This window comes from Salvia splendens, chromosome 9 (genome assembly GCF_004379255.2).
Source record: "Salvia splendens isolate huo1 chromosome 9, SspV2, whole genome shotgun sequence".
Classification (NCBI taxonomy): domain Eukaryota; kingdom Viridiplantae; phylum Streptophyta; class Magnoliopsida; order Lamiales; family Lamiaceae; genus Salvia; species Salvia splendens.
In genome coordinates, this window is record NC_056040.1 from 23,166,490 (window position 1) to 23,185,989 (window position 19,500).

The following is a 19,500-nucleotide window of genomic DNA, read 5'->3' on the forward strand; positions in this document are numbered from 1 at the left end:
AATTAGTAAAAAGCTAATTGGGTGAGGCATGTTCCAAATTCTTCTTTAGATCCCTGACTGGGCCCAATATGTGACTTATATAAATAGGAGAATAAAGGAGACAGAAGATACACTTTTCAATATACAAAATTTTCGTCCCCCTCTAGAAAGAGAGAGCTCAAAATTTGTGCTCCCTCCGTGAGCAGTTTCTGTCTTCCATTATTCGAGTCCTAGTACGTTGGTGAGATTTGCCCACACAAATATCAGCGTATAGTCCGGGACACCAGTCAGAAGATCTGAGGTCTTGTATTGAAGATCTTCACGTGGAGACGGAGCAAGCCATCATCGATTCTTGATTGAATCTACGAGGTAAATTGGCTAATTCCGTAGTAAGCATGCTTTAGGGATTTTATGTGCTAAAGCATAATTTAATTCAAGTTATGAGCATGGTACATGTGATAATTACGCGAATAGAATTTGTCTAAATAATCTGCTAAATAGATCAAGTTTATATGATCGGTAAATAACGCACGCTTCCGCTGCCAACCCCTTCACCTACTTCCGTCGCCGTTTCCGCATGGGGAAACCGCTATTTGTCCACATCGCGAATACTTTGGCGGATGAAATTATTAAATTGTGTACTTTTATTTTTTAGGAAATTATTAAATTATGTTTTTTTACGAATTTTATGTTGTAAGTTTATTTTATTTAATGAAGTGTGTTTGTTTTAATTGAATTGGGTTGGAAATAAAAAAAATGAAATTGAATGAATATTAATTTAAGGAACGGATAAGAAACGGAGGGTTGCAGGTTCCGTTCCTTAGTTAAGGAATGGAGTAAAAAAATACAGTGGGGCCCACAAATAGTAGTTAAGGAACGATGAGGAAACAGCGTTGTGGATGGCCTAACTACAATCAACACTCTAGTATTTTACAGTATATCTTTAGATTTTCCCGATCTAGTAATTTTAAACACTCTATTACGAGCAAATCTATTTTGTATTTCATTATTATTTGAGTAACACAATTTTAATTTCAAATTATGAAATAGAGAGCAGCATTAACTCCAATAAAGCAATATTATTCCTCATCAAAACTCCACTCTGGAAACTCATACAGTAAATAATTCACCTTAATTGACACTCAAATAAAATAATAAAAGTGTAGGTAATAATCATTCTATAGAGTCACGGTTAAAAGTAGGTATCTAGAATCTAGTGTTGTGATTAAACAGTCTTTATTACTATTGCTTTGTTTTTTCGTATGAAATCAAAGCATTTCTGGCAGCTACGGCCCATAAACTAAAATCGGATCATTACTACTAGGTAAATTACATGTAATACATTTATTCAGCAAATTTTATTTCAATCTTTTTGGTTAATACTAATATTTTATACTCTACTTAATTATATTTTGAAAATCAAACTGTGATAAATTGGATTCAAATTCACAACAAAACGGGAAGAAAGAGAAAAGACAAAAGATAAATCCAAGAGAAAACGAAAGAGAAAAAAAGAGACTTGTGAAGAAAAACAGCTGTAGTGTTGGTCGCTTGTGATATTGGTGCTTCATCTATCCATCTTCTGCATTTTCACCTTTTTACTTGAAAAGAGGAAAGGCAAGTTGGAGTTGGGGGTTTATCCATCTCAATTGCGTAGATCAGCGCGGGCTGGGTTCGATACGTGTCGACTCTGTGCTGAATCGCGTTGCTATGCTGTCTCGCCAGTGAGAGTAGGGGCGGCCAAACACTGAAATGTCGGCTCCGCTAGCCGCATTTGAACGCCCGCGCATTGTGAACTCGAACACGGTATTTTTTTTTTTGCAATCTAAGGATGTTTATTGCTTGTGTTCAACGGAAATGCAAATTGAGGGTGCAGGTGTTTCATGTTCTTTTTCTAGTCAAGTAATTTTCAATTTGAAGTTTAAATTGACTAAATGAAACTGAATTTTTGCATATAATCTCTTCTTCCAAGTTTGGTTTGGGATGCTAGGATCAATTTAATTGCTGAAGTTTTGGATTTCGAGTGTTTGTATGTTTCTTCAATGTCTTTTGTGGATGAATTGCAGATATTCAAGAGCGGGAATCTGCTCATCTCTTCCAAAGGTTAGAATTTCATACACACAACTTTAGGAAAGAGTTATTCTGTATTTTTTTCAACTTTTTTCCTGATGTAGGATGTTGGTGAGGAAAAGGTAATAGAAGTGGTAGGAAGCTAAATTTCATGGCATTTTCGACATTGTTGAAAATGTGATTTAATGTTAGAATACAATGTAGAATCAAGAAGAGCAATGAGTTGAATAAGCACAAGCAAACCTATACATACTTCAAGTGATTGATTATATACGAATAATTTTTTGCACTCCATCCATAGCATTGCTAAAGTCCCATCATTACATAACTGATTCTGATGCAATACAGATCATATGTGCCTTATAATTGCAGTATTGCCATAAATTCCTTGAACTTTTTTATGCATTGTATATTCCCTTGTCCATGTAATTTTACAATGTGGGCTTGTTGTGCTGACTCTTGAACTAACTTAGCTTCTACAATGTGGGCAACTAGCTTAGTTACATTATGATTTGTTTAATGTTTCAAATTCCTTTTTGGGTTACTTGGATTTGACTCATGAATTTATGATAACATTTCTTATTGTAAACTTTACTTTCCGAAATGCAAATTTATTGAAAACTATTATGACTCCAATATTTGAAAAATCTGCAATGTTAAATCTTCTATTAAATAATATTCTCGACTTTCCTGATATAGGTAGAAGTACATGTTGGAATTTCTCTTTTGTAAAAAGGTACATTTAGATAGGCATGCTTTTTGCCTTTTTCTGGCACATAAGTTCTTGAATTGCTGCCTTTCTTATGGTCAGTGAAGGGTTAAGTGATATAAGTTCAAAATATCAAGTTGTAGAGGTTCATACCCGGTTTATGCTTGTGATTTGACCATGGAATCTGAGAAGCCAGTTTCATCCCTCAAGAACACAGATATGCCATCTTATTCTAAGTTCCATGGGCTCTGTACTCAACACTTGTTTTATGGACCTTTATTTGATGGCTGGTAGGTTGATTTTCGTTGAGAAGAGATAACCATAACTGAAGTGGACATATATTTGATAACTGTCAATAAGCCACCTATTTAGTCGTTAGCTGTGGAAAATCTCCCCCATTCCTTAGAAGGAAATAATTTGTTTCAGGATCTGCATGTTCATGGAGCTAGACCATTATCAATGCAGCTTATAGTGGTAAATGTTGCTGCAGCTTTGACATTTGTTCAGAAACAAATTTACTATAATTAGAATGTGTATTTAACTAACAGCACTTGCATGGTGGGAGGGATTTCTCTGTCCGATCTGATGTGTGTTATATGATAACTTGTTGCTGTAAAGAATTAATCAGCATTAGCTATTACCTCATATTTTGACTAATACAAGAATAATAGTACTTATTTGTTTTATTTTTAATGCCTTTCTTTCCTCTGCCACTTAAAACTTCTTGCAGGGTTAGGATGGAAGTCTTGGAAGAAGCGATGGTTTATCCTTACCCGCGCCTCTTTGGTTTTCTTTAAGAACGACCCGGTTAGTTCTGCTCAGATTTCTATTTTTCTCGTTCTTTATGATATTGGAATTGAGAAGCAGTCTCACATTATACTTTGCTTGGATTTTAGTTTTTATAAATTTTGACCTATCACTATCATCACTTTAACTTTACATGTAGAGTACACTTCCACAGCGTGGTGGTGAAGTAAATCTAACTTTGGGTGGCATTGATTTGAATAATTCAGGGAGGTAAGATTTAATGTTCTCTTCTTTTCTGCTGCTTTTTCTTGTTTTTCCCACTATAATAATAATCTCTTCCAATGTGTAGTGTTGTAGTTAGAGAGGACAAGAAATTGCTGACTGTTTTGTTCCCTGATGGACGTGATGGCCGGGCATTTACTCTTAAGGTGCATAAAAGATCATAGATTTATTCTTTATCTTCGCACTTGTTAAACCTTTTCTCAGATAAGTTGATGGATCCCACACAACGGAGTTAATCAGTATGTAGCTTGTGAGATAATTTTCTGCTCTTTTTTTTCCCTCTGTTTCAATATTTCAGGCAGAGACTTCTGAGGACTTGTATGAGTGGAAGACAGCCCTAGAGCATGCTCTGGCACAAGCACCAAGTGCTGCTCTTGTGATGGGACATAATGGGATATTTAGAAATGATACAAATGATGCATCTGCAGGTTCATTTCATCAATGTCGGTACCAACTATTCTTCATCCTTATTCTTCAACCAACACTGTTTTGGAGCTATATTGGAGGTCCATTGACCCTTTTATAGTAATACTGTGATGTTTATAGTCCTATACTCCTATTATGGATGGACATTCTAATGGGATCATATAAAATCCAGGGAGAGAAAGACGGCCAGTTAAATCTTTGGTTGTCGGACGCCCAATTTTGCTAGCCCTGGAGGATATAGACGGAGGCCCTTCCTTCTTGGAAAAAGCACTTAGGTTTCTTGAGAAGTATGGTAAGACTTTATTTTGTCTTCTTGAAATGTCTGGAGTATTCACCTATGAACTTGATTATCGTGAGACTTTGAACTCATAGATTTTCATTATCTGAGCTAAGATATGATGTAAGATACGTTGACTTATAAAGACATTTTACTTATGATACGATGCATAATTTTTTTTCTATCTCGAGAGTTTTTTGATATGTTTTATCTATCTTGAGAGTTTTTTGATATGTAGTCAAATACATTGAATAGGAATTGAAGTGGAAGGAATTCTGCGGCAGTCTGCAGATGTTGAAGAAGTGGAGCGAAGAGTTAAGGAATATGAACAAGGTTTTCGTCATTCATGTTTATGTGATCGAGGAGACTTATTTCTTTCATTTACTATTACGAGTGCAATGGACCAATTGCTTTGTTTGATCATAATGCAGATAGAGGTCAAATTAGTTCGGAAAGTATTTCTATCCTTACGTTGCTTTGTTTGATCATAATGCAGATATAGGTTTATTAGTTTAGATAGTTATATATTCTGACACGCCAGTTTCTAAATTGTGTATTAAGACTGTTTTTGCAAACTTAAAAGCATCATTGGCCTTTTATGTCTAGTTAGTGTTGGTATAGAGGACTCAAAATCATAGTGTAGGGAAAAGTGAAAACCAGAGAAACCTCTAATTGTGGAATTGATCCATCAATAGATGACAGTGGATAACTACTATGTATCCATATATGGAGAAGATATTTTCTATTCAAATATCAATTGACAAATTATTGCCTTCATCTAGATACGTAATGACTTGTGCAGTCTCTGCAAAAGGCAGTTGCCGTTTATTTGTATATGAATCTGCCAATCTGGGATCTTCATACTAGAAATCTGCAGCGTCTCTGATACTAGGAACACGTAAAATCTTACTTTACCTGCCCTTTCATCTATCCTTAGTTCTCAACTTGAGTAAATACTCTTTTACTTACTATGACATGCATACCAACTGGACGGCTTCTTGGTTGTAGGCAAGAATGAATTCGGTCATGATGAGGATGCTCATGTCATTGGTGACTGTGTTAAGGTTGGTTTCCTATTTGGTAACTAATTCTCGATTTGTACTTTGTGTAATGACAATTTATGAAGTTTAGTCTCCTTCAGCATGTTCTTAGGGAACTACCTTCATCTCCTGTTCCTGCATCGTGCTGTACTGCATTGTTGGAAGCCTATAGTAAGCTCCTCTCTATTATGAAATGTTTGTGCCAAATCCTCAATCTGATTTGCTTGCTTATCATGCTAAATTCTTCGTTTTGGTGGTGTTTTCAATAACTTGATTCCCTTTTGGCCGTGTTCAGAAGTTGACCGCAAGGAGTCACGGGTGAATGCTATGCTAACGGCGATACAAGAAACTTTTCCGGAGCCCAATAGACGCCTCCTACAGAGGTACACATCACCCAACATTTACTCACACATGCAATGTGTGTAATTTACTAATTTTTGACTTTTTAAATTGACGTGGTTCATTTTTCGTAATTCCATACCAAAACCAAGCCAAGATAAACTGTACAACATGAGTTGATGATTTTATGAAGCCAAACCAAAATGTATTAGTACCAAAACCGAACCAAATGAAACCATATTACGTTTTGGTGGGGTTTGTTTTGTAGTTTTTTTTTTCAATTTTTCCTACTTAAAAGTAATAAAAAAATATTATATTTAATAATGTTCTTTTCATCACATGTTTTAAACTTCGAAGTTCCAAATGAGTGTGAATCATGATATTTATAAATGAGCAAATAAAAAAATACACTACTCCCTCTATCCACAAAACATTTGCCACATTGTGGACTGCTTTGGTTAAAATAAAATGGTTAGTAGTGTGTGAGTGGAGTAAGGGTCTTACTTTAAATATATGGCGAATATTGTGAGTTGTGTGGACTCCACTAGACCACTACTTTAAATGGAAAGTGAATTTTTTTTGTGGATTGTACTGAAAAGGAATTTTTGCCAAATTTTTCGTATATGAAAGGAGTGTAATATTTTATATAGCATACTGTAAATTTTGGTCAAAAAACTGTTTTTTTCAAATGTTTTACTCTAAATTTTATATGTTTGTAACAATAACAATAATAATAATTATTATTATAATAATGACGAATCAATAAATAAATTAATAATATCTAATAATCTAAATTATACTATTATAGTTTTATGGTTTGGTTTGGTTTACAATTTTTATACAAGCCAAACCTAAACCGCAAACCATAATTGTTAAAAACATTAACCAGACAGTGTTTCTAAAGCCGTAAACCAAACCAAACCGCACAGCTACAGTTTGGTTTGTAGTTTAAACTGTATTGTGAACGCCCCTTGAGAAGCTTATTATTGTTGAAGTTTGCTCACTTTCCTGTGGTATGCTGTCTACATCTCCCATACTTAGAAGATAAGCTCCAACGACAAACAATTCACGTGACTGTATAACAAATTATTAGTCTTGGATAGTGGCAAGATTCTTACTGTAAAACTTCATCCTTTCTCCAGACACAATACTTCTTTTCTTTTGCTGATGTTCTATTCATACATTTGATACTGAATGTAAAAAACGAAAGGGAAGACAGAGACTTGAAATATGAATAAACCGACTAAATGAAACACAGGTCAACTAGGTCTTTCTCTCATATTGCTTTGACTACTACAGCTGATTCTTATGCGTTGCAAAGTTTCAAGCATGTATATGTGAAGCAGAATCTCAATTTATACATTGAAATATGGTGTATCCTGATATTGCGAGCTTTGAGTAGATGTTTTCTTATATTCTTTCTTCAATCTCATTTGATTGTTATTCTATGTTTGCAGAGTTCTCAAGATGATGCATACCATTTCCGCACATGCTTCTGAGAATCGAATGACTCCATCTGCAGTTGCTGCTTGTATGGCTCCCTTGCTCTTGCGGCCACTTTTAGCTGGTGAATGCGAACTAGAGGATGATTATGATAATAATGGAGATAACTCTGCCCAGCTTCTTGCTGCCGCCAATGCAGCTAATAATGCCCAAGCAATTATTACTACACTGCTGCTGGAGGAATATAAGAATGTTTTTGATGTATGTTCTAAATCGTTGCTATTTTCCACACTGGCTGACTTCCTGGCGGACATTTATCTCTATTTTATGCTATAGATGTCTACTTTCTTACATGGAAAAATGTCTCTTTTACTTAATTGCCCTTCTGATACTAAAACTTCATTTTTATTTTCTTGTGAATCTGGAAATATTTAACCTCTGAGAAATCCAGTTAAATGCTGATATCTTTAACTCATGTGTTCTTAATTAGTTTTGTAAAGCCATCTCATGCTGGAAATGCTTAACCTGGTGTTAAAAAAATGTCTGCCTTGTTTCACGTCAGCTGACTGATGGTTACATAATCATCAGCTGAATGATATTAGTTCAGTAGTTCAGCTAAACTACAAGCCAGCATATGCTCCTCTAATTTTTATGGTTTGTAATGTTGATACAAGTCTTTATCATGACTATAACTTTCACTAGTATATGAAACGGGACTGAATAATTTTTATGGTTTGTAATGTTGATACAAGTCTTTTTCTTGGTTGCTCCCTTTTAACTACGATGCTCTTTCAGGATGATAGTCTGAACAGATGTTCAATATCTGCGGAATCTCAAACTGATACTAGTGGAAGTGAAGATTCAAGTGATGATGAACATCCGGACATAAAAATCAATGGTTATCAAGATGCTGAAAATGAAGTTCATCTTGAAGCTGATTATGGTCGTGAACGAAGGCACAGTGGGAAGTTAAGTCAAAGCAGTGGCTCTGCCAGTGATCTGTATGACTATAAGGTTCTCTTACTCTCCCTCTCCTCTTCCCACTCTTCCCCACTGCGCCTCTTCCTCCATTCCAGAATGCTATTTTATCCTAGGCATTCTTAGATACTTTAAAGAACTTCAATTTTTAGTATTGATATGGCTATGAATCTGTTTTCCATTACTGATTTTAGAATGCTGTATCTGTTTAACTGTGATAACTTTGCTGGGATCGGGAGTTTTGCTTAAATTTGGTCTCACATTTTGCGGCCAAGACTTTTATAGAAAGAAAATAAAACACCCAAATGCATAATCATCATTAATGAAGCTGATGCTCAATGTTACTTCAATCAGTATAATTTTTTGTCAAAACAACAGAAGTTGTAAGTACCTCAAATTGATGCAAAAAAGATAACAATAGCTACTCCTAGGTGGTGCATTTCTTGAATTTCATTTATAGATAAATAAAATTTAAATATGGATAAAAACATTAATTGTAGTTAGAAAGTGAAAACAGTAGTTATGAAAAAAGATTAGTTCAATGTGATAAACTAATGGATCAAGAAATAACTTCCAGAGCGGGAGAGAAGATGATAAAGCCTAAAGTTAATATTTAAATTGCTAACTCCATGAGAATGTAATCCCTGTTCATTTATTTAACGAAACATAGATTTTAAATTTTGTTTGATTACAAATTTAAGCCCTTCGAAAGAGTTTGCTTAAATAGCTTTTTTTCAGATCCTTGTCCAAATAAATTTAGGAACCTTGCAAATCTCCAATCACTCTTTCACTTCATTGGACTAGTGGAGAATATTAAATACTCCCTCCGTCCACGAGAGGAGTCCCGTTTTTCCATTTCAGTCCATCCGCGAATAGGAGTGTTGGTTCATTTTTACCATAAATGGTAATAGGCCTTACATTCCACTAACTCATTTCACGCACATTTCATTTTGACACTAATATATACAAGGGGGAACCATATTCCACTAACTTTTGTCCACCCACTTTTCTTAAAATTTCTTAAAACCTATACCGGAAAGAAATGAGACTCCTAATGATGGACGGCGGGAGTAAAAACTAGGGGCTCGAATTATACACAGAGTTTTCTAGATCTTACTAGTCATGGCTTTGAATCCGATAATTACATGATATATTAGGAGTTATTTCAATATAAATCTGATCTAACTTGTCTACTTAGTTAAACAAATGAACAACAATGAATATTACTTGCATTGACAAAGTTGTTTCTAACTGTTTTCCAACTGCAGTTTTATACACTTCATTTTTTTATTTCACGTGGTTACTGACTCAAGATGTATAATTGGTGCATTTTTTATGAACTGCTTGCTAAATGTCCTTTTTTTGCATTTTTTATGATCAGGCCATCGGGAATAATGATTCAGATGATGGATCTTCCTTGCACAATCGTGCTTTAAGTTTAGCAACAGTAAATGCAAAATTGGACTCTAGACTTTTAGCTGCAGCTGGTTCAGTTAATGAGCAACTTGAGGAACAGCGGAAGGTATGTGAAAATGCGATTGGTGCCTCTTCTGATGTACACGGTGATGAATCACAGCGATCTATGGGAGATATTTTGTCCTGTGTGGATCAAGAGCTACATCAATCTACTCCTGGACATGACATGCTACCTGATAAGCCAATGCCCAAACATTCCAGTCTCAGTGCCAAGAAATCAATGTTCTGGGGGAGGAAAAATGTAAGTTTTTCGTTTTATTGTGTAAAAGAACCGGAGACTAAAACCGCTAGGGATGGATGGAGGTTAATTTCATTTGTAAATAGTGCAAAACAATGCTCTGAAAAGTTAACACTTGGTGCGGTTATGGATTAATGCAACTTCCACCTGCACATATTTTGATTTGGCTAATCTATTTTAACTTTGCATCAACAGTATCAGTACCATTCCTAATATAACAGAGAGGTGTATTTTAATTCTTTCAATCTCTTGCGCTTGTCTGTTCAACCTATTCCACTACAGTTTTGGAGCTTATTATTTTTGTTATGGTTAAATGATGCAGATGGACATTTACATGTTGGTTGCAATTTCAAGCAAACATTTATTTCCCTTTAGTTATTTGGAGATGTTGGATTGCTCTTCACCCTCTAATATCTTGTTCTGTTACTGTAGTCATGCACTTTAGTTCAAATTAACAGATTAATATTTTCATGCTGTGGCGAAGAAAAGATCACATTAGTTTGTGTTGTAATTTTTGAAAACTTCTTTGCATAAGATGTTATGCCATTTCCAATGAATAATTTGTTAGATTAATATGCAAGACTTGAAATTTTGGAGAATAGTTTGTAATGCATAAATACTCTTTTCGGTCCATTTCTTATATTTCTTAAGTTCATCAATGTTGTGTACAAAATAAAGATTTTTGGACCAGATTTTTGATGCATGAGTACTCGTAAAGGCTTTTCTCTATCTATATAAAAAACTGAATCACTTCTATCATTCATTGTGTAATTGAGTTTCCACTCTTTTCTGTTTTTTTTCAGGCCCGAAAAACTCCTTCAACAGAGTCAATTAGTTCTTCTGGTGAAGAAGAGTAAGAATTTCTCTCTATTTTGCTTCGTTTGTAATTGGAAACTGATTGTTTTAGGTAGCTCTTGGGTTGTTGGATGTGAGTTGATTTTCAACAACTTGATGTCTCATATACTTCATCATCTTCATTGTTTTTATTGTTTCTCTCTTAATGCTATTTATATTTGCATTGTTTAATGGGTAGCCTGTTTGCAGGTACACCAGTTTATTTTTTTTCCCAGTTGTTTGAGTTGTTTTCACATTTAAGTCCTTTGGAACAAATTGTATATTCCTGCCTCACAGGGGTTGTATAGTACATTCACATTGTGAAAAGGAAGATATATAGTGATTCTGTTTTATACTACTGGCTAGAATTTGATATGCATATACAGGTTGTAGTATTCAAAGGGAAAAAGAGATGTTCCTTCGCATATTTTATATTAGGAAAACCAAAAACTTCAGTTATTTTCTTAAATAAGGAACTTGACTTTTATTTCTTACATATATCCCTGAGGATGCATGTGTTAAATCCAATGCTCTCTATGTTTCTATCTAAAAATGAAGAGTTCTCACCCTCCTTTCTTTTTGCAAAATGCGAAAATCACCGGAACACTAAATAAAAATTGTTGTTGCTGAAGCTTTTCAAACTTCATTTCTTTTGTATATGTCTATTAAAAGTTTATTGTGATGTATAAGCTCAGGTATTTTGTTTTATAGGCTTGCCATCCAGAGATTGGAGACAACAAAGAATGATTTGCGCCAGAGGATTGCAAAAGAGGTACTCCCTCTGTCTCTCAAAACTCTTCCATAGCTTTTCGGGTTGGGTCTTAACAAATGTTAGGTAAGTGTGTAGAAGAGTGGAAAAAGGGTCCCACATTTATTGTAGTGTAGGTAAAATATAATGAGTAGTGGTGGGGTAGTATACAAAAATGGAATGAGAAATGTTTTGAGGGACATGTTTAAATGGAAAAATGGGTAGAGCTTTAAGGGATGGGGAGTAATTATTAGTTTTAGAGAGTGTATGTGCCTTATAATGACTAGATAGTTTGGCATTAGAGTCTAATTTTCATCTTGTTAGGCAAGAGGAAATGCAATTTTACAAGCTAGCTTGGAGAGAAGAAAGCAAGCTTTGCATGAGCGTCGGTTGGCACTTGAACAAGATGTGAGTGTTTTTAATCCTTTTTACTGTTTGCTTTATATTATCCATAACATTGCCAGCATTTTGAATGAGCATATTAAAATGGTGTGATCTAGCCTTTTCTCCAAATGTTCTAGTTCAAATTATAATTCTTATTCTCTCTAGATGTTTAAACTAATACATAGTCATTTGGTCTCAGTTTTAAAAGCGTTAGGCCTGTTATACCTGTAGAGGTGGTTATCCTTTTCCATTCCTAATTCTCTAAATTTAGTGTCCAGAGGTCTTTGGCTAAAATGGTTTCTGGTACACTGTAATGAAAATAGATGATTCTTGTGGCAGCATATAATTTTGTCTTGGCACCTAAATTTATATGCATTATTCCTATTTGCCACTTCAGTTTCTGGCACCAAGTACGTTCTTTTATGTTATTCCTGCTGCACAGACTGGTCTGGCATGTTATGCTGACTTTGCCTCTTCTCTCTGTTAGGTAACTATGCTGCAAGAACAGTTACAAGCTGAGAGAGATTTACGAGCAGCTCTTGAAGTTGGCTTAAGCATGTCTTCTGACCAGTTTCCTGGCACCCGCTGCATGGATTCCAAGGTCTTTGTCAATTCCTTTGTGTCTCTAAGCGTATAGATAATCTAGATGCTAAAAAAATGTTATCCCCTGTAAAGACGAGGGCTGAGCTTGAGGAAATAGCTCTCGCTGAGGCAGATGTAGCCAGATTGAAGCAGAAAGTTGCTGAGCTTCACCATCAGCTAAACCAGCAGCGTCAGCACCACTATGGCTCTCTTCCAGATGTAAATGATTCTTATCAACAAGCTCCGACTCAAAGTTTGCCGCAGTGAGTCAAAATCCTATCGTGTCATCAGTGATGTGTTTATGATCTTAGACCAATAAAATGTCTCCAGAAATATGGGTGATTGAACAATTAATATGGGTGAACAAATTCTTCTAAAAAACAAACGGAGTACATATAAACTTAGTAGGGAAGGTTAATCTGCTGAAGTCTTTTACTTTCAAATAAAATCCCAACATTCATAATTGGTATTTAATGCAGAAAGCATTTCCAACAAGATTTTGACACAACGCTTGCTGTTTGTAACCATGAAAGGAAACAAAGGACCGAGGTGACTCCTTTTCCTTAATAGCTTGCACTTGCAGTGCTCCTTTTAAATTCTGTTACTTTCGAGTTTCTATTTCTCCCATTATGTACTTACCTTATGGTTCCTGCATTTTCCTGACTTTGCCCGTGTTTTGAAAAAATCACCATTTGAGTTTAGTGTCAACCAGAAAATTTTCATAGATGCATGTTTTGCCAAAAATTATGCATCTTGCCAAGCCTCCTTCATTAATGGTCTGCCATGTAATTTCAACCAAAAGTTTCATAAATGGCATTTTCGATTTTGTTTCATAATTACATCTTATTAATCTTCTCATGCTACTTTAATTTGGAAATGGTCTGCAGGAATTGACAGACCTGAGAAATATCAATGGACCATTGTCAACATCAGGCGTCAGTAAGAAGCAGGCTTCTTGGAAGCAATTTGTAGAACCAACAAACCCGAGCGATTCTAAAAATGGTGAAGCATCCAAAAGCTTACCAACTGACAATCTTTGTGATGTTGATTCTGCATCTCTGCCCTCTACTTCTAAGGTGGCTGAGGTAAGAAAAGTTATAATCAGTTTTCTTCAACAATCCATCAAGGTTTATGGATATAAAACAAATTGCTCACATTTGAAACATAAGGTTCTGAGAATAATTTTTAGGGTTCGATTTTGATGTTTAAGTGGTGAGCAACATCTCGTTGTCTTTTCTACGATGGTCTTGTTTAATTTCTGGATCCAATATGTGCAGATGGTGGAACCTCGAAACCTTGCAGCAGCATCGTCAACATTGATGGAATTGACAACGCGGTTGGACTTCTTCAAGGAGAGGAGGTCACAGCTGATGGAACAACTCCAAAAGCTGGATTTAAACTATGGATCAATGCCTCATGATTTTGTGTATAGACTTTCTTCTCCTCCTTGGAACTAATCAAAATCCCCCTTTTGTACATTCTCTTCCTCTCCTCAACACTTCAAACTACTATTGTTTGTATGAAATGTAGATTGAAGTATTTGTTTTTGTTGTGAGTTTTATAATTTTTTTTGATACTGCTAGTAATGCAGAAGTAGCACCACTGGAAATGTGTTGCCACGTGATGTTTGGTTGGGGCTAGAATACAATTAGCAGCTGTTCGATATGCAAAAATTATAAAAATTGAATATATATTATGTTTGGTTTATAAAATTAAATTCCACAATTTAGTCCTAGATGAATAATCATATGACAATGAGTACGTGATTGAAGTGAAGGTTTAGAGCATCTCCAGTGGTCGGCGAGCGAGCGGCTCGCCGATTTTTGTCGCTCGCCGAACGGCTCGCCGAACTATTGCAGCCGGCGAGCACCAAATCGGCGAGAAATTGGGCGAGGCTACGCCGATTCCCGGGCGCTCGCCGATTCTCTCGCCGATCGGCTCGCCGCTATTGCAGCCTCCCGATCGGCGAGGAACCGACGAGCGATTTTTTTTTAAAATTTTCGAAACAACGACCTCAACGTCCTCAACTCGTCGCCCCTTTTCAATGAGCAGTGCCAGGGCGTCGGTCCGGCCATCAGTTTTGTCGCCAACGGCAACCAACATGATATGGGCTACTACTTGGCGGATGAGATATACCCTAGGTGGCCCGTCTTTGTGAAGACGATCCGATGCGCATCAGATGAGAGGAAGACCTACTTTGCGGCACGACAGGAGTCGGCGCGCAAGGACGTGTAGCGCGCATTTGGTGTGCTCCAATCTCGATGGGCGGCAGTTAGGGGTCCAACGCGTTTGTGGCATGTCGACTGCATTGCAGATATAATGTACGTCTGTATTATCATGCACAATATGATTGTCGAAGATGAAGGTGTACAACTGACTAGTTGGGTCAACGACGATAATGAAGCCGGTCCAAGCCACGGCGCGGCCGCCCCCAACGTACGAAGCGGGGTACCTCACGATGAAGCCGGCCGCCTCCAGGCACATGCCGACATGCGCCAAGTGGATGCTCATATTCGACTCCAAAAGGATTTAATTGAAGAGTTGTGGGCGCGGAGGACTGCACGAGCACGACGATAGATTTTTTTAATTATGTAATTTTGTTAAATTATGTAATTTTTTTTATTATGTAATTTTGTTAAATTATGTACCTTTTTTTATTTTAAATGAAATTATCGAATTTTCACGTATATGTGGCGTGAATTTAATTCCGTATTTTGTGTGATTGTTAATTATTTATTTTTAGTGATGATGATGTGGCAAGGCTGTGGCTGGGCTATTGTTTGTCCAGTTGCTTGTCCAGCTGATGTGGCAGGAGGAATTTAGTGATGCTAATGTGGCATTGCTGGGCTATTGCTTGTCCGTCGACCACTGTGGATGCTCTTATGGGCACTACCGCGATGTGGCGAGTGCCTTGTGGAGTAAAATTATATATTAAATGGAGCTTTTTTAATTTTCTATAAATGTGTAATGATATTTTAATTCATGGATAGATGGACACATAATTAATCACTCAAAATGGAATATACGCATATAATTGGCAAGTTATCCTAGTCGGTGGGCCATTCCTTTTTGTGGTCGAACCACAATTCTACATTTTCCACACACAAATCATATCCAAATTCATCAATTCTCTCTCCTAGGCGGAACGTTCTAGTTCTTGAGAGGGGATACGCCCAAGCGCAGCTGGTTATTGTCGAAGCCTCTGGAGCCATGAGACGCTCCAGGTCCCACCATTTCTGCTTTGCCTCTTTTCGCCTAACTAATTTTGTTGATTAGCCACGCATAATTCCTGCCGTTTGTTTCATTTCATCCTAAAAATTTGAATTTTTTTTCTAGTATATGTGCTTTCGAATTTCTAATTCAAGATTTTAGTGCTTAATTGTGTGATGGAGTAACGTGTCTCTGGTGTTAAGGTAGGAAGTCAAACTCAATGATGTTCTCAAATTCAATGTCAAGTGTTGCAAATTTGCAATTTGGGAAACATCAACATAAGAGCAACATATCATGTGATGTAATAGCAATATGAGGTTTTTAAGTTTGAAGCCATCTTACTAAAACATGAGGTAGAAAATGCAGTTATATTAACATTACTTTTCAATGTGCTCCCAAATAAATACTATTAACTAGTTGGATTGTTGTTGGATATATATGTAATGTGATGCTGCTGTTTGCTTGAGGGCTGTGGTGCCTTAGTGAGTATTCTGATTCCAAATTTGTTGATGGTCAGGCATAAGAATATGTAGGTTTGATAGTTACGATTTGAAAATTGCGATACGTAATTAGTCACGTTTGATGCTTAGGTCTCTTCAATTTTCTGAATTTGGTTGCTGATCAAGGCCATCTTCCTTCTGCATCGAAAATAAATTACTTCAAGTCTTGTAGAATTTTGATCACTCCTCAGGCTTGTGATCATTGGGTTGACAACTTCCATTTTTTGTATTGCTAATACAAAGCTGTGTAGGTGCTGAAAATTTATACTTCCTTGTACCATAGTTGGTTTGTTTTAGGTAAAACTAAACAATGCTATACTACTGCAATAGTTTATTGAGACACGTACTTGCTCCTTAATTCCCCACACCATGCTTTATGTTCACTCACATAGGTCTGTAACAGCTTTGTTTTGTTTGGGAGGGACTTGCAGCATGCTTGAAGAATTTTGATATTACTTCACCAGATCTGGTGTTTTAAAATTATTTCAACTTATGAAAACTGGATGTACTGTATCTTATTTCTTCAAGGAGAAGAATTATGATTTAGGACTTCTGATAGCTTAATCCAGTCATATAACGATTAGTTCCTGGTCTCCTTAATGCAAGTTTATAAAACTGGATGTGTCGCGTCTATCATTTTTTCAAGTATGGAAACAATTAAGTATTCTGTTCTTTTTTCTTGTTAGGAAATGTTGTAAATTTTAGCTTGATTAATTCAAATAAACAAAATTGTTCTTGGTGCCATGAATTTTGATACTCTGATTATTCCAAGCATTTGGATATTAATACTACTTTTGATTCGTGGTTACAGCTTGTTTTTTCGTGTAGAAGATCTCTTGCTATTATAATGTGATACAAAAATAGTTTTATAGATTAACATGCTTCTATAAAAATTCTAAAAGCATGCTTTTTATATTTTCCTTGCAGATGAATTTTGAATTTCAGAGGTATATTCCTTGGTTTGGATCCCATCCAAACAAGGATATATCTTCGCCTATCACGGGTACCAGTACCCTGATAGATGCACCTAATAAGAAGGGTAACGAGTCCAGATTCTGGGAATGGTCTCTTTTTACATTTATTCCTTGGGCTATGAGAGCCACAGATAAAATTCAGCTGCCGGCAACTGTCAATAAGGGGCTGAAAAAACGTGGACAGCCTCGTGCAGACATTGAATCTTTCACGGAGTATTCTAGCATAAGGTTCAGGCCTTATGTTTCAAGGGTTCCATGGCATACAGGTCCAAGAGGTTTTCTCTCTCAATTATTTCCACGATACGGGAATTACTGTGGGCCCAACTGGTCGAGTGGGAAAGATAGCGGATCGCCTATCTGGGACAAAAGGCCAATTGATTGGTTGGACTTCTGCTGCTACTGCCACGACATAGGATACGACAGTCATGATCAGGCCGAGCTTCTCAAGGCAGACCTGGCATTCTTAGAGTGCTTGGAGAGGCCGAATATGAGCACGAAAGGAGATCCTCGCGTGGCCTATCTGTACAAGTTTATGTGCATTTCAGGTAATAAAAGTAATAGTAATAGATAGGCATATAGATGGATGAAATTGAAAGAGTAAATGATGAGAAAGTGATTGGTTGTGCAGGGCTTAGGAGTGTATTAATACCTTACAGACAGCAGCTTGTGAAGTTGCAGACTGGGAAGCAATTCCTTCCTCCAATGTGGCTCAGCAAAAATATGAAATGGAAAGGTTGGAAATTAGATTAATGGGTTGATTTAGTGTCTGTACATGCTTCATAGAAACTCTTTTTTAGAATCCAATGATCTATTCGTGTAAATAATGTACTATATTATTCACTCTGTACTTGAGCAGTTACTACTAAATTTGTAAATATTGCATGACTACTGAGATGCCGTAATTTCAGCCACATCATCTAATATTTTACGCAATTACAGTATTATAATTATAAAAGTTTCGCCTAAAAGTGCGGTAATATAATTGCAATGTTTTAAAAAATTGGGTGGTACATGTTAATTTTCACAACTCATTACTAAAATTATTATACTGCATTATAGTTAAAATTGTAGATTGACACAGATTTTAATGTATAATTGGTAAAGTAAGAGAGATGAAGCGAAAATGTGATGGAAGTGGTGTTGGTGGATTGTGAGGTTTACATTTAGAATGTTGTGTATGATTAGTATTGGTTTAAAACTTTTTTATTTTTAGAATTAGTCTAATTTTGGTGAATGGTCCAAAATGGTAAAACTTGTCAATTTTTTGTGGACGGAGGTAATATGATGCTTTCTAATGCTAGAATCTAGTTGTGTCGATCGATTGGTATATTCATTTTGGGTTTTTTAATTTATGTTTGGTATGATGGAATGGAATAGAGGAATGTAACTGTATTTTTATTTCTTTGTTTGATATTCCCTGCGTTACTTATGATGTGTTCTGGTTTTTAATTTTAGTTTGTCCTATATTAAGTGTTTTATTTCACTTATACCATTTTTAGTAGTGAATCTCACGTCCCACTAACTTCTTCTCACTCAACTAGGATTCACTTTTGGCAGTAGACCTTACATTCCACTAACTCATTCTCACTCACCTTTCACTAACTTTTTCAACCCATTTTCTATTACATTTCTTAAAACCTGTGCCGGGTCAAAGTTGGACATATATTGGGAAACGTATGGAGTATACTTTTACTTTAGGAATCACCATTCCATTTCCAATGAAAATATTTATTCCTTCCATTTAGCCAAAGAATGATTATTTCATTCCATTCTCATTTATTCTTATTTTAGATTTTAACAAATTATCCTCTCTCCGTCTCATAAATTTTGACACACTTTGACCGGACATGAATTTAAAGAAATGAAATAGAAAGTGAGTTGAAAAAGTTAGTGGAATCTGGGTACTACTTTTATATTAGTTTTATAATAAAATGTGAGAGAGAATGAGTTAGTGGGGGAGTGTTATATTGTTAACTCAATACTTAATTGCTGACTATAATTAAATAATAGCCATTAGATATTCAAATCAAGGGTCCAGATCATCAGCCCCGGAATGTCAATACAATTAAAAAAACGTCAATAATAAGGGTACTAAGGTCAATTTACAACAAATTAGTTGTAACTAACTTTTGAAAAATATCCCATAACTTTAAAACGCATATAACTTTCTCGATTTAAATTATTTTTTCGCACAACATATATCAAATTAAAGATAATTTCATAATGATTCTAACGAGATCTCACTTGCATATGTTCCGATGTCA

At 35.8% G+C, this 19,500-nt stretch overlaps 2 protein-coding genes across 8 annotated transcripts; both read left to right on the forward strand.

The window, feature by feature from the left end:
- The first annotated feature begins 1,437 nt into the window (after positions 1-1,437).
- On the forward strand, positions 1,438-14,171 carry LOC121748517 (rho GTPase-activating protein 7-like). Of its 6 annotated transcripts, none has more exons than XM_042142923.1 (22): positions 1,438-1,785; positions 2,046-2,082; positions 3,489-3,565; positions 3,705-3,775; positions 3,855-3,933; positions 4,086-4,293; positions 4,386-4,505; positions 4,746-4,823; positions 5,499-5,554; positions 5,632-5,725; positions 5,829-5,913; positions 7,327-7,573; positions 8,108-8,326; positions 9,672-10,007; positions 10,808-10,857; positions 11,550-11,610; positions 11,911-11,994; positions 12,458-12,571; positions 12,646-12,815; positions 13,032-13,101; positions 13,440-13,637; positions 13,830-14,171. In XM_042142923.1, exons 1-22 carry the CDS (start codon positions 1,732-1,734, stop codon positions 14,007-14,009), a joined length of 2,688 nt encoding a protein of 895 aa, XP_041998857.1. In that variant the 5' UTR covers positions 1,438-1,731; the 3' UTR covers positions 14,010-14,171. The 6 variants fall into 6 exon arrangements, with proteins under 6 accessions (XP_041998857.1, XP_041998858.1, XP_041998859.1 ...); XM_042142924.1 differs by having other exon boundaries at positions 5,632-5,701; positions 5,826-5,913; XM_042142925.1 differs by having other exon boundaries at positions 4,086-4,230.
- A 1,447-nt stretch (positions 14,172-15,618) lies between these two features.
- On the forward strand, positions 15,619-18,124 carry LOC121749003. 2 transcript variants are annotated; one of them, XM_042143610.1, is made up of 3 exons: positions 15,619-15,776; positions 17,190-17,781; positions 17,865-18,124. In XM_042143610.1, the coding sequence occupies exons 2-3, from the start codon at positions 17,190-17,192 to the stop codon at positions 17,984-17,986; spliced, it is 714 nt and encodes a 237-aa protein (XP_041999544.1). In that variant the 5' UTR covers positions 15,619-15,776; the 3' UTR covers positions 17,987-18,124. The 2 variants fall into 2 exon arrangements, with proteins under 2 accessions (XP_041999544.1, XP_041999545.1); XM_042143611.1 differs by lacking the exon at positions 15,619-15,776 and adding an exon at positions 15,803-15,965.
- The last annotated feature ends 1,376 nt before the right edge of the window (positions 18,125-19,500 follow it).